The 14,518-nt window shown below is 37.6% G+C and overlaps 1 protein-coding gene across 7 annotated transcripts in view; it reads left to right on the top strand.

Annotated features, from left to right (window-relative positions):
* LOC121853153 (septin-2B-like) overlaps nucleotides 1–14,518 on the top strand; it is a 44,309-nt gene that overhangs the window by 16,999 nt on the left and 12,792 nt on the right. For 4 of the 7 annotated variants that reach the window (XM_042347106.1, XM_042347112.1, XM_042347105.1 and 1 more), the window contains exons 2-6: nucleotides 3,233–3,337; nucleotides 8,214–8,319; nucleotides 8,655–8,741; nucleotides 9,986–10,109; nucleotides 12,683–12,817. In XM_042347106.1, the coding sequence (XP_042203040.1) occupies nucleotides 3,242–3,337; nucleotides 8,214–8,319; nucleotides 8,655–8,741; nucleotides 9,986–10,109; nucleotides 12,683–12,817 (548 nt within the window). In that variant the 5' untranslated portion in view covers nucleotides 3,233–3,241. Of the gene's footprint in view, nucleotides 1–3,232; nucleotides 3,338–6,389; nucleotides 6,547–6,727; nucleotides 6,849–8,213; nucleotides 8,320–8,654; nucleotides 8,742–9,985; nucleotides 10,110–12,682; nucleotides 12,818–14,518 lie in introns of those variants that run through there. The other 3 variants (XM_042347108.1, XM_042347109.1, XM_042347110.1) reach the window with 3 other exon arrangements.

The raw sequence follows: 14,518 nt of genomic DNA, 5'->3' as shown, positions 1-14,518 counted from the left end.
GAGGTGTTCCTGCTGCCGGTAGGGTTGTGACTCCCGCGGTCCTAAATTAGTCAGCAGGCGACTCTCAATAGAAAAGCTGGCGTCACTGAGACTCTTATTTTTTGTTTTCGTTTTATATCAGGGAATCTTAATGTAGGTTTGTGATCGTTGTCCATCCAGACTTTGAATATACAATAGAGAAGAGAGACGCGTATATAGGTTGATGTTATTGTTGATTGAGAGACAAATCATGTCGTATACCAGCATGTGGTTTACGTGTTGCTGTTCTGTCTCTCTGTCTCTCTCTCTCTCTCTCGCGTTTCAACTCTCCTGCCGTAACAATCAGTCGTGTATCACAGTAACATCCTGTCCTTGTCACCGCTTTAGGTTCTCTCTTGCCCTCTGTCACCCCCCCTCTCTCTGTCCGTATATCTCGCTCTCGTAACATTATGGAGATTTACATAACTGTTATACTTTATCCTGTATTACAATAAGAAAATATCATAACAAACTAACATTAAAGAAATAGATCACCTGAAGATTGGCACCCCAGTTTATTTCACCTAAAGATTAAACATCTTTACGATAACATAACATAACATAATCTAATCATATCATAACCTAACCTAACATCCTTACGATAACATAACATAACATAATCTAATCATATCATAACCTAACCTTACCTAACCAGCGATAAAAGTGTTTAATCTCCAAGTGACATCAGCTGAAGGGGGTGGGGCTAATCTTCAGCTGATCCATGAACACAGTGGGAGATGAAACTAATTGAAATACGTAAAAATACTACAGTTAAATTCTCGATTATTCTAAAAAAAAATCTGCGAAGACGTGGATTTGAAAACAGAATTTAAATAAGGAAACTATTTATGTGTACAAGAGAGTGTAGTGGTTATGTATATAAGGGAGTGTCGTGGTTATGTATATAAGGGAGTGTCGTGGTTATGTATATAAGGGAGTGTAGTGGTTATGTATGCAAGGGAGTGTCGTGGTTATGTATGCAAGGGAGTGTCGTGGTTATGTATACAAGAGTGTGTCGTGGTTATGCATACAAAGGAGTGTCGTGGTTATGTATACAAGAGAGTGTCGTGGTTATGCATACAAAGGAGTGTCGTGGTTATGTATACAAGAGAGTGTCGTGGTTATGCATACAAGGGAGTGTCGTGGTTATGCATACAAGAGAGTGTCGTGGTCATGCATACAAGAGAGTGTCGTGGTTGGTGTCTTATTCTGTACAGTAATTCTGAGTGGAAGAAAGATTTACTTTACACTGTTGGTCTGACTGAAGTATTTAACTCTGACAGATAACCAAAAGAGTGTGTGTGGTTGAGTGTGTGTGTGGTTGAGTGTGTGTGTGTGGTTGAGTGTGTGTGTGTGGTTGAGTGTGTGTGTGTGGTTGAGTGTGTGTGTGGTTGAGTGTGTGTGTGGTTGAGTGTGTGTGTGGTTGAGTGTGTGTGTGTGTGAGAGAGAGGTTTTACTGGTGTACGATTGTGTAAATCTAGAACATGTGTTTTGGTTTGTTAATAATGAAGATAAACACACACACACACACACACACACACACACACACACACACACAGGTGAGGTGACTAATTAAACGGGTCCCTGGTCTTACTATTCCCCTAACCTAACCTAACCTAACCATTAAAATTCACTCAATCTTAATACGTTACGTCTTGGTGCCATGTTTCCTGAGTATCTCCTCCTCCACACAACAGGTTCCTTAGGAGGAGGTGGGAGGGGGTGGGTCGCGTGGCATGACCAGTCGGCAACCCAACACGCCCTTGCTTCCTCTCCCCCCTCCTCACCCCTCCCTCACCCCTCCCCTCACCCCCTCCCTCACCCTCCCTCACCCCCCCCCTTGCCCCCATCACCACCAGTCCTCTCTTGCTTGTTTGTCCCCCCCCCCTCTTTTTGTTTGCTGGGTTCCGTTTTTCTTCTCCTCTCCGTAACTTGCGATAAGGAAACGTGTGTGTGTGTGTGTGTGTGTGTGTGTGTGTGTGTGTGTGTGTGTGTGTGTGTGTGTGTGTGTGTGTGTGTGTGTGTGTGTTATACCCAAGAGTCTCAGTTCAACTTCGACGCCATATTTTCCACCATCTCTCCTACATAAATCCTAAGGCAGCTGGTTTTTACGTTGGCTTTGTAGGAACACCTGAAGATTAGCCACCCTTAACCCTAACCTAACCTAACCTAACCCTCTAATTGGTTAGTGTCTTCTACTACGCAGAGTTGACACCCAAAATGGCTACCAAATTGCATGAGAACTCGACCATGAAGGGATGTGTTCTGTTATCCCCAGTGAGAGGTGAGGGGAGGGTGAGGGAGGGTGAGGGGGATGATTAACGTACAGTACACGTCTACGAGGGTCTTACACGAGGTCACCAAGCGTATTGACCTTTGAGAAACAACTGGACCATCGTTGGGTAAATCAAAACGTCATTTAGAATTACAGTGATGTGAGCACAGTATACGTAACACTGCCACTAGTTCGGAACACACTGAGGTATACATACAGCCTACAAATTAGTAACAGAAGTAAGTGACTCACATAAAAATAAAATAAATTATATTCACCCCCACGTAACGTAACATAGATAAGTAAAATAAGTTAATAAGGGTTCTACGGAGTCAAAATTTATCTTTATCCAGTTGAGTTACCGGGACGTGTGACAAGAGAGATAGTAGGCTACACGACCCATCCCTCAGTCACCCCACACCTCCCTACCAAATTTCGGTCTTTCTTCAAAACTGTGGAAATGAAAATGAAACTTCCATAAAGACAATCACACAGAGAATGTATTTCATTATCTAGATACCAAAGATGTTTGTTGGATTTCATCGTTATTCATTATTTAGTATTTTATTTCCTTGGCATTTTTATTGTTGTCGATACTATTATTTTTATATTATGTGTAATATATTTCATGTTTTACACCGTATAGTTCATTAGCTAGTGTGCCCGGATGTACACTGATAATAATTTTAGTTAAACTCTAAATGCTTACTCGAAACAACTTTTTAAATCTTATTATTTATTTATATTTCCTATACAGGTAGGCTATAATTGATGGGATAAAATTATGGGTTTCAATAAAACTATTACTGTATTATTTTTATTCCTTAGCTGTAGTTATTTGTGTTAATCTGCATTGATTATTTATATTTAATTTCTTTGTTTGTTTTTTTGCACAAAGCTGCCACTAAAATTATTATTATTTTTGTGAACTGGTGACAGGAGGAAGAGATGACGTCATCACCGTACATAAGCCCGCTGCCCAGTCCTCGCTCACCCAACAGTCCTGTCAGCCCGGGGCGATGTGTCAAGGTCAAGAAAAATCCAGTAAGTTTTTAGAGCTATTTTTTATTCATGTCACAGTTAAGGCACCAACTTTAGAGGACTGTCGCCACAATGAAGTTACTGCACACGTCCTCTGTAACTATACCACTAAGTTAGGTACGTTTTGGTTACATTTCTATTTACACCAGAGTCGTGATTTACCTTATTTATTTTATTTACCTAAGGTCCACTCAAACTTGAGGTGGCCATGCCGAGGAAAGATGGCCTGTGGTCTGTGTAGGATCCCTCCGTTGTTCTTGATAGTCTTGTCAGGGGCTATTTACTGTTTTCTATTCCACAGTTTGAGCCAGTAGATTGTTCCAAAGGTGTACCACTTTAATTTATCCTCTTCATCACTGATGGACCTGTTAGCCGCTTGGGTGGTTGATCACGTCTCCATTACACACAGTTGGCAAGTACTGTACCGGGCATGCACTGGCTCCTGAATGTATCTGAACCTGCTGCAGTGTTGGTCAAGTCTGGTCTTGAATGAACTCACTCGGTGCCGTCACAACACTCTGGCAGATTGTTCCAAAGTTCTTAACTCTTACTCCCCCTAAAATTGCCCTGACAATTTTCTTAACTTGAGGCTTCTTCAGCCTTAAGTTGTGACCCCTGGTGGGGCAGGCATCCACCAATTCCAGTAATGAACACTGGACTGAGTAATGACCTCTGATGTGTTTACAGACTTGTGTTAAGTCCCTTGCCCGCCTATAGTATAAGATAGGCAGTTGCAGGTGTTCTAATCTCTCTGGGTACCTGAGGTGCCGTGATTCAGGCACCAGTCTAATGGCCCTCTTTTGAGCACTTTCAATTAATTCACAATGTCTAGGATATCTCGGGGACCAGACGGTGTAACAGTACCAATGAGGTTTAATAGTGAACGCCCTTCTTATAACACCTACTAGCTTATTTGCTTGATTTAGCTTCCTCTCACAATGTTCCTCCGTATGAACAAGTACAGTATTTCCTAAGATTTGTCCTGCATAACATCCTAGCGAGCTTGAAGTTGTGTCCTCTCGTGTTAGTGGTGCGAGGCATCAGGAAAAGTGGCCTGGGCTCAGGATTTTGAATGCCTCTTTGAGATCTGCCCTATTGTGTCTTGTGTGAGAGTTGTTAGTTGTAAATCTATTTAGATCGTCGAGATGATATACTTCAGGAATCATCTTAGTCGCTCTGTGTTGCGCCTTTTCTAGGGATGTTAAGTCTTTCTGGAGGTAGGGTCTAACTCGCCAAATTAGACATTTCTTCTCTGGCACTTCTGTCGCAAAGGAATAATAATCGAGATATGTGGTGTGTTTACCTTAAAAAATTAAGTTATTTTTCATCTTCCCTCTGTACATGGGTCGCCCTTCGTCCACGTTAGCGTGTGTCGACCGTGACGTCAGGGGCTAAGTTTGGTTAGGTTTGTTTGGTTAGGTTATGTTTGGTCTCAAAATCATTCTGGTGATGAAGTCTAGTTTTTCCGACTGTTTTTTTATGTGTTTTATTCGATTTTGATATTGATTTCCGACGAAAATCAATATCAAAATCGAATAAAACATAAAAAAAACAGTCGGAAAAACTAGGCTTCATCACCAGAAGGATTATGGTCCGAAACTTAGGCTTTACCGAAACTAATATGGTTTAGGGAGCATTTTCTTATTTTTATTTATTTAAATGTACGGCTTATAATTCCTAAGTCTAAGTTGTTGTTTTTTCATTTGTTGCGCCGCCTCTCGTTGGTCGTCTGGCTTTTAAGAGACAAGTTGTAAAGCACTTTTGGGTTTAGGAATAAGATACTATATATGTTGTTTTTTTCAGATTATAGGGATTGATGTAAATAAATCATGCAACAATTATTTTCTGTTAATGTAAGCCTGTGTCCGTATTCAGAAATTACCATACTACTAATATTACTCCCTGTGGTCCGTAGAGGCAAGAAAGCACTTAACTGGTTGGCTTAAGCTGAAACACAAAGCTAACATTCAAAGTTAATATCAAATCACTGAACATAGGTTAAGAGATAGTATTAAGGTACAAGAACTTTATAAAATATATATATATATATATATATATATATATATATATATATATATATATATATATATATATATATATATATATATATATATATATATATCTTAGTTTTGTCTGGTGGCTTGTGCCAGCTTGTTCAAGTCCCTGTGTAACTTTGAGAATTTTGTATGTTAACTTTGTGCTCTTGCATAACTCATGCAGGAAGGTGAATTAATTTTTACATCTTCAGTTAGCTAGATAGATATTCAGTAAAATCCACAAGCATATTCATATTGGTTGAGTTTGAACATAGACAGTACAGTTATACAAACAATGGCAAACAAAAAAGTCGATTAACCTAGAAAAGCAAGAAAGTTGCAAGAAGCATAATTATCGTACGAGGTGTTGTCAGGATAATGTGCAACACTTGTCAGTTTTGTTGTAGTGTTGGGTGAAACTGGATCATTTTAGGCTTAGAAAGTTGCGAGTACAACTTTTTGTTTTCGACTGGAACTTTTCATTAGCTACCGGTAATTATAAGTCATATATCTTTAAAAATCGATTGAATCCTTGTGTGAAATTTTCGTATATCACGTAGCCTTGACCTGCATAGATTTGCGAATAGTTGATGTAAGAAATGTGATATCACGTGGATTTATTCCTGTTGTTTTTTCATGGTGAATATCTTTGAACTTTGCTTCGTTTATTGTCATGTTTGACGTTAATTAGTGGCGATTTAATTCATGAAAGATATTAAATTTTTCATCTGTGTATTTTAAATATATCCAACACAATAAGTGGTATTTCCGGGTGCAGAAGAAGATCTGTTAACCGGAAAGCCTGGCCGCCTCTGCCACACCCATCTCCCGCCACCAGTTACCACATCTCTCTGATCAAATTAAGATCCTTGTGCAAAAATACTTTACAGACAGAAATACCAGATATAATTAAAAAAAAATTATCGTTAATACTTTATACTACAAAATATAATGCAAATCATTTAGTTACTGTCACCATTATATAGTTTTTAGGGAGTTTAGCCACAGTTTCTCATTTGACATCGGGGGCAACAGTGTGCGTTTGTCAACAAATCAGAGAGGAACTTGGTGATTCATCAACACAACCGATCACCTCCCCAGCTAGTGTGTGTGTGTGTGTTTTAACAACCCTCACCGATCCCTCTTCCTGGGAGTCACGTTATGTCTACTGATACGGTATGAGACTTGAGAGGTTGTTAGTCCCCAGCATGTTTTAAGACCCCGCTTACCTTATTAGAACCTCGGGCCTGTTGCATAGTAGGTCACCGTGTAGAGTGTTATCCCCGTCTTATAGATTATGTTGTAGCTGTCTATCAGTTGCTTCAAAGTCTTAACTCAAGGTAGAGATTAGATAACCATACTACCAGTGGCAAGTTGAATCCCCCTTATCGTGCTAAAGTGTTGAGTCAAGAAGGTGTAGGTTAATATTAAGTTTGACCCATTTCCCTTCAAGATCATTGGTTAGTATTGTGTGCTAGGTAAGTTTGAAGTTTATTTTGTGCTATGTTGATTTATTTTAACTAATGTGCCCATTAAAACATTTGTTCTTGTCTTCAGAATACCCATCAGTTTGTGGAAGAAGGAAAAAAATACTTACTTTTTTATTATTTTGTGAAATCAGCATACAGGTTTACAGTGTTTTATCATATGTATGGACAGCAAAGTAAAACTTAAGGAGAACCCAAGAAAATCGTTAGACTTTCTTCAGTGGGGGTCCTTAAGAGGTGGTACCGTAATAAGTATTTCCACACTAACCTGGCCCGTAAGCCACGCCCCTTTTCCATACTAATGGCTGATTGGTTCATAGAAGACTCAAATTAAATGTGTTCACAATTGGTAAGCAGACCTGTTATTATCAAAAATAATGTGAAATAATTATGTGAGCTATCGAACTGCAAATGATTTCGGGGCATTACCACTTCAGAGAAAATGTTAGAAAAATTTAAATATTTATCAGAAAAGGTCGATATAAATACGTGCGTGTACACATGCAGTCTGGGGTGGTGGGGGTAAGACGCTCAGGGGAACCAATCAGCTATTTGTAGCAATAGACGAGGGGCGGGGCTTACGGGCCGGGTTAGTGTGGAAAGGGTATGGGTTGTTACCTCTGCACCTTTACTGTTTTGTAGGTTAAACAAAACATCACTAAACTGTTTCTGTTATTAATTGGAATGAACCACAAAGCAGTACCTAGTGGTTCATTCCTGCAAATAATGTGGTGATACTTTGCTGTTTTTTCAGTATTATTTTAGTTTCGGTCATCCGGTGAATCTTAGGAATTTAACATTGGAATCAATAGCCCCTCGGTTAGGTTAGGTATAGTTCCTGGGTTCTATGGCTAGGTTAGGTTACATTAGGTTAGGTTAAGGGATGACCAAAACTACAATTTTACTGTTTTTTAACACCTAAGGTTCCCATTTTATAATATTATTTGTTCTTTAGAGGGAAAGTATTTCATAAGCTACTGGTACAATGGGATGATGGGAATCATCCAAATCCTTAACAGGAATCTTGGTTTATCCAGTTTGGTTTTCTTATTTTTTGTTTTTGTTTTTGTCTTTTCATTCTTGTGAAAATTTTATTTCATATACCCTCATTCAAGAACTGTTATTCATATCATAGACCTAGATGTTCACAGCAGTACTGTATGAGTAAATTTGCTTACAACACAAAAATTGGGCATATGATTACTGTAAATCTGATGAGGAATGAAAATTTATAGGAAGATCGAATCATAATCAAACTTTAGTGTGGCGTGAAAAATATCAAATACAATTTATTGTGAAAAATGTGTAGCTCTAAGGCTATGTAATTTAATATAACATTTTGATTCTGTTTTCCAGTTCAGTAATCCAGACATGCCAGGATATGTTGGATTTGCGAATCTTCCAAACCAGATCCACCGTAAATCTGTAAAGAGAGGTTTTGAGTTTACTTTGATGGTAGTAGGTGAGTGAGTTATTGTTGTGCCTAATTGTACATTTTTTTGTTACATTTTCATGCTCATCCAGTATACAGTATGCCATCATTCATGCATCTAATAAAATCTGTATTTGTTGTTTTATGCTTAATATATTTTATTGTATAGAATATGGTAGATTCCTGTACTGTACTGTATAAATATACAGTACTGTACAGTGCATATAAGGTTTTCGTACTATAACAACCTTGGTTTTTTAACACTAAATTTATTCACGTTAGGCCTCTACTACCTTTCAGAAATATTATTGAAATAATATACAATAAGGTTTTGTCTGTTTTAACAGTACTGTACTCTTAAACAGGTGAGAGTGGCTTAGGTAAATCCACACTTATCAACACCCTCTTCCTCACTGACCTCTACCCTGACAGAGTGTTGGCCTCTGCTCAAGGTAAGTTTTTGCCATTGGTTTAAGTTATCAAGGATTTTCAAGATCCTGTACAGCATTTCATAAATTTTTAGCTTATCACTGTTGAAGTACAAAACCAGGAGACAAGATTAAGCTTCATCTTGTATACATTTTTGTCACTTATTACAATGTACTGTATTCACACTGCCCTAATAGGCCACCAGGCCTGTGGGACCTATTGTCATTCTTACATTTTGTAGCCAATGGTGTATTTTGTTGTACAATCACAGGTTTTATATCTGTTACTTAAATGTTGAGAAATGAACATTGGTCTTCAAGGTAAAGTTGTATTCATTAGTGTTGGAAAGTTGTTTCATTTATACTGGTACATGCCTGATAGCAGTTGCTCTTAAGATCTGTTTGGGACTACTGTATGTAACAAACCAGTAAATGGAGTTTTACTGGCGCTTCTGCGACATTAAAATGAACCAGTGATAAGAAATACCAATATTTTTACAGAGAACAATTCATCCCTTAATCACCTACAGGTTTCTTTTTTTCCATTTTAATGATTTCATGGAATTTGTGAACTAAATCACTTATGTACTGTGCTACTATATTCAGGGAGTTAATTTTGTTGGCTACTTTACTTTGATGATCTTTGGATTGGCTCATATTAAAATATGTTTTAATCTTTATTTGAAATTTGAAAAAAAGTCTCGGGGTTATAAACTAATCAAATATTGTTGATTGCTATTGAAAAAAATATGCAAAAAAATAAAATTAGCTGTTGACAGTACTCATTTTCTCTCCAGCTAGTACTGGTAGTGTATTTACACAAATATATAATGATAACTTGTTCTCACATTCTTGTACAGGTATTTTCTTTCTAAGTTATTATGGATTTGGACACAAAATTAACAAAATACTAATGTCAATGGCAGTTGGTTCTACTCTGAAAGTTTCAGACACAAACTTTATTTGTATTGTACTCAGTTGTAAGACTTCATATTGGTTAGAATGGTGTGTCTTTTGTCATGAAAGTTTGGTGCAGCCAACATAAGCCTTCAAGTGTCTATACTTACCCTGTATATGTTTGTAACTGTTTATTTGCAGCCCTTTCATTGATTTCAGTCTCCATTATCTTGTGGCCAGGCTAGACATGTAGAGTGTGACCCAATTTTAAGAACATTACATAATATAGTTATAATGTAGATCGGCTTGTTTTCTATGACCATTATGTGAAGATAACACTTTATTTTTTACTTTCCGTGGTCAATATTCAGAGAATATTGAGAAAACAGTGAAGATCGATGTATCGACAGTTGAGATTGAAGAACGGGGTGTGAAAGTCAGATTGACAGTAGTTGACACTCCAGGTTATGGCGATGCCATTGATAATACAGACTGGTGAGTATTCATGTGAATCACAATATTTATTTTTTACAAACATTTGTAGTAACCTAGTTTACTCACTGTGTATTACAGGGAGATCATTCTTACCCAGCTGCTTGATCTATGACCAAGCTTCTTGGTCATAGCTGCAGGGTTTGACATAAAGTGAATACAGTACTGTAATTAGTAGTGGGAAAACATGTGAAATTTTATGGAGTGAGATTACTTCTAGGGTCACTAGAACAATTAATTGCTGTCATATTTTCTGGTGTATAAGACACATTTCCCCCCTCAAAAATGCCCTTTGAAATCACCCTGTGTCTTGTACACTGAAGGTGACAGGCTAAAAACTTGGAACAGTTGGTTGTCTGTGTGAGCTCATGTACTGTTCTGAAGATCAATCCAGTTTTGCCACCAAGAACAAGTCAATTGTGTTAAAAAAATACTTTTCCAGTACATTAAATCGTGTTTATCGTTGCATTTCTTACAAATATTGTACAGTAATCCCGTTTTTTTTGCGGGAATTACGTTCCTGAAACCCCCGCTAAAAGCAAGAACCGTGAATACTCTTTTAGGAATCACTGTACCTGTGGCCACCAACAGCTCAGGTAGGTCATGCACATAACCACGCCGTGCTCTCCACTCACGGCCCAGTGGTCACACTGATCACTGATGCACTGTACCGGCATTTACTAACATCTTTATTTGAAACTAATCATGTTGTAATATAATAATGGAAAAACGTAAATACAGTTATATACCAAAAAAAATTATTTACAAGTAAATAAAAAAATTATAGTTCGCTGAGGTCGGCAACACCCGCATTGCCAGCCTCTCCCTGCTGTTCCGGTGTCTGCCCGCCCTCACGCAGTCACACCAGCCAGCCAGTCAGTCCTCATCCACCCACATTCCTCCACTTGAAGACTTGTATTCTGACAAAAGACACAAATGAATTGTCAGTCTTCACCACATCTCGAGCCATAGCTCATACCACCTCTGAGCCTGTCCAATAAAACTGTTTTTCTGTTATGTTCATCACTATTCTTGATCTCTTGGTCACTTTAGAGTCTTTGCTAGTAATATTTGCCTTTGATGGGACTGGCTTGTATCCTGGAGCCATGTGGAATGCACGTGGGAGGACAAACAGAAGAGGTAATCACAGTAGCGTTCGCAGTATGGTAGGCACGTGTGGACTGAGGCTTCTCGGAGCAGCGGGTGTCTGAGGTGGGACAGGTGGCGTCTGTTTGTCGCACCGCATAGGGGAATGTCGAAAAGGGCGCAAAATTTAAATTTTTGTTTTTAAAGGATATTTTATATACAGTATATATAATTTTATGGTAAAAAACCAGCAAATTGTCAAAACTGCAATTAAAAAAACGCGGAAAACACGGGATTACTGTAATATATATTGCCGAGGAATCAGCATGTGCGAGCAGGTCACGAATGAGCTTCTGCTTACACTTGCAGTGTATTGCAAGTGTGATGTCAGCCTGTGAAGTGTTTAAACAGAGGCTGAAAACATGAAAACATGCATTACAACATCTGTGGTTTCCCACATATCATAATGTGAAGATTTAAGGTTATTTGAATTTTTTTTTTTGGTATTAGTATTTCCACTTTTAATATATATCAAATGTTATAATCACAATTGTTTTGCGAGTGTTAACCAATCTAAATAAACACACTGCCAGTACACAAAGTGAAGCTTTCCAGTAATTACCATAGACCTGCACTGGTATTCACAGAAATACATTTTCTCTTCAAAATTCATTGTGTGTTATACATCAGCAAATATGGGGTATTCTATTTTTTTTACCCCAAATTCTTATTCAGTGTGTTTAGGAGTACCTAATGTAAGATTTTTAACAAAATCAGAATTACAAAAAAAAAATACTGCTTGGTGGGCTTGGATTGCCCAGGTATTGAACCAACGACCCTTGAGAGAGGAAGGGAACACTGTGTCCACTCAGCTGCCTTACACACACATCATCGTCAATGTTTTTCGCCCATTTTCCACGACTCACATAGGTTAGCCGCAATTACCTGATGGCAGTTCTCCATGCTGCACAGTCTCTTGTAGCCTTTATTGTTAGGTTCTTTGCCCTAATTTCATTATTGTACAGTACTTAAAACGTCTCCCCATGTTATTCTTAGCTCTCCTTCCCTCTATGTTTGTTTAGTCTAGTGTAACTCTTGGCCCACTTGGTCTCATCCATTCTCTTCACATGCAAAACTTCACCATAACTTCATACGGTACTCTCAATACCAGACTGCCCTCTTAACTCTGAACAGGGTTTCCTATCTTTCAGTGTCATATTGCACATCCACCTCACCATGCTTTATATCAGCTCACTCGAGCCTGCATGTGTCATCCTCTTTAACTGCCTATATTTCACTGCTATACAACGTTGCACTTCTCATATCCGCCGTATACTTCTTTCCCATCACACTGAGGGAAAATGCTCTTGCCATTAGTAAAGGCAGCAACTCCCTAAACTTCCTCCAACCACTTCTGACTCTTGAAATTATTACTGTTATTATTTTTAATTTTAGGAGACGGATTTAAATTTTATTTTCCTAAATTTCAGTTTTCAGTCGATCATCCAGTATATCAACGATCAGTTTGAACGATATCTCCAAGATGAGTCTGGTTTAAATCGTCGCCATATTGTTGATAACCGGGTCCACTGTTGCTTCTACTTCATCAACCCTGCTGGCCATGGGTATGTAGTTAAAAAAAAAAGATGGTGTATCCTATGAATTATGTATATGATTTTGATATCAAGTTTTAATCTTCTGTGTCCCTATTTTCTTTTTCATGGACAAATGTATGGATCAAAGCAACCCCAATTACCATAATTATGTAACTGTATTTTCAGCCTTCTGGCTGCCATGCTCTTTTCTATAAGCCATTAATTATTATTATTATTATTATTATTATTATTATTATTATTATTATTATTATTATTATTATTATTATTACACACACACACACACACACACTGAAGGCCTTATCTCCATTATAAACTTATTTTTCTTTCGCCTGCAAAAATTAAATCTACTGTATACAGGTATCTATACAGGATTAATGTTACTATAAAAGTGATTTAGAAATGACAACATGCTGTAAGAAAGAAGTGCACCTTTGTCACTGTGGCCACCAGACAGATTGCTGCTTCCGTAGCCAAGCAGCTTATTGCTGGGTGGTGGCCTTGCCTAGTGGACAATGCTGACACATGTGCTACCTTGTATTATTATTAGAGAAAACTACCAGTACATTTTCATCGGCTGATCAACCGTCTTCGTTAATATTTATTTATTAAAAGTTTAAGAACTTATTTAATGAAACATAGTGTTGTATTAAAACTATTTAATTTTTCTCTAAGAAATGACACATTGAAAACATGTTTAATGTTTTTATACTAAACGGGATGATACATTCCAGTATCATAGGTATGTTAGAAAACGACCAGTGAGGAATTGATTTAGTAAACAAATCTACAGACACACTTTTTCTTCCTAAAGCACTAATTCCATCATTTCAGAACACTTTGGCAAATTATATGTTCACTATACATACACAGTGCATATGTAGAAGAGCTGGACATTGCACCGCTTTTCTATTTTTATGTTTGTAGGAGTTCTTGAGATTATGAGATGCTGCCTCTAGACCGACCTCACAAGTACAGTATTTGAATTTGCGAATAACAAGGACCTGGTGTACCTTCAGTAATTGCCTAAATAAACATTGCAGTACATGGTAATAATCAGGATGACACATAAGATTCAGTAAACAAATAGAAGTTATAATAGAATATATTACAATACAGTAATGAATAAACATTTGCTTAACCCTTAAGCCCCAGGTTGGGGTGCTGCTGGCAGTACCCCAACCCGGGGTTAAATCAAGAAAAAATTCAACATTTCCAAAATTAATTAAAAAAAAAATGACGGGAAAATAGGTGGACGTTCTGGAACTTCACCTGGGGCCTAAGGATTAATATTACAGTAATGAGAAGTGAAGGATACAGTAAAGATGATATATCTTTGCAAACTTTCTCAAATCGTTTTTATATACTGTACTATGTTTGTGTTTAGTGAAATATTGAAGATTCCCTTAAAAAAATTAATGTTTGTCTTATTTTAAAACATATACAGTATGTAGTAGTAAGAGTTAGTTACTTATGTACTCAATTATTTCTTTAGAACTCACACTAAATCATGTACAGTGGGGTATGCTATAACGAATCTAATTGGTTCTAGAACCTTGTTCGTTATAGGATTAATCCGTTCCAGCCCCCAAATACAACCACTTAACACTGAAAAATTTCTGTGGAAATTGTAAAAAATACGGTACTTCATCTTACTTTAATGTTGTTAGCATGCAGGACAGGAGGCAGTGGAGGAGGGGGGAGGAGAGAATT

This window comes from Homarus americanus, unplaced genomic scaffold (assembly GCF_018991925.1).
Source record: "Homarus americanus isolate GMGI-L3 unplaced genomic scaffold, GMGI_Hamer_2.0 scaffold32871, whole genome shotgun sequence".
Classification (NCBI taxonomy): Eukaryota; Metazoa; Arthropoda; class Malacostraca; order Decapoda; family Nephropidae; genus Homarus; species Homarus americanus.
The sequence above is the reverse complement of the archived record's forward strand: the minus strand, read 5'-3'. Positions and strand labels throughout refer to the sequence as shown.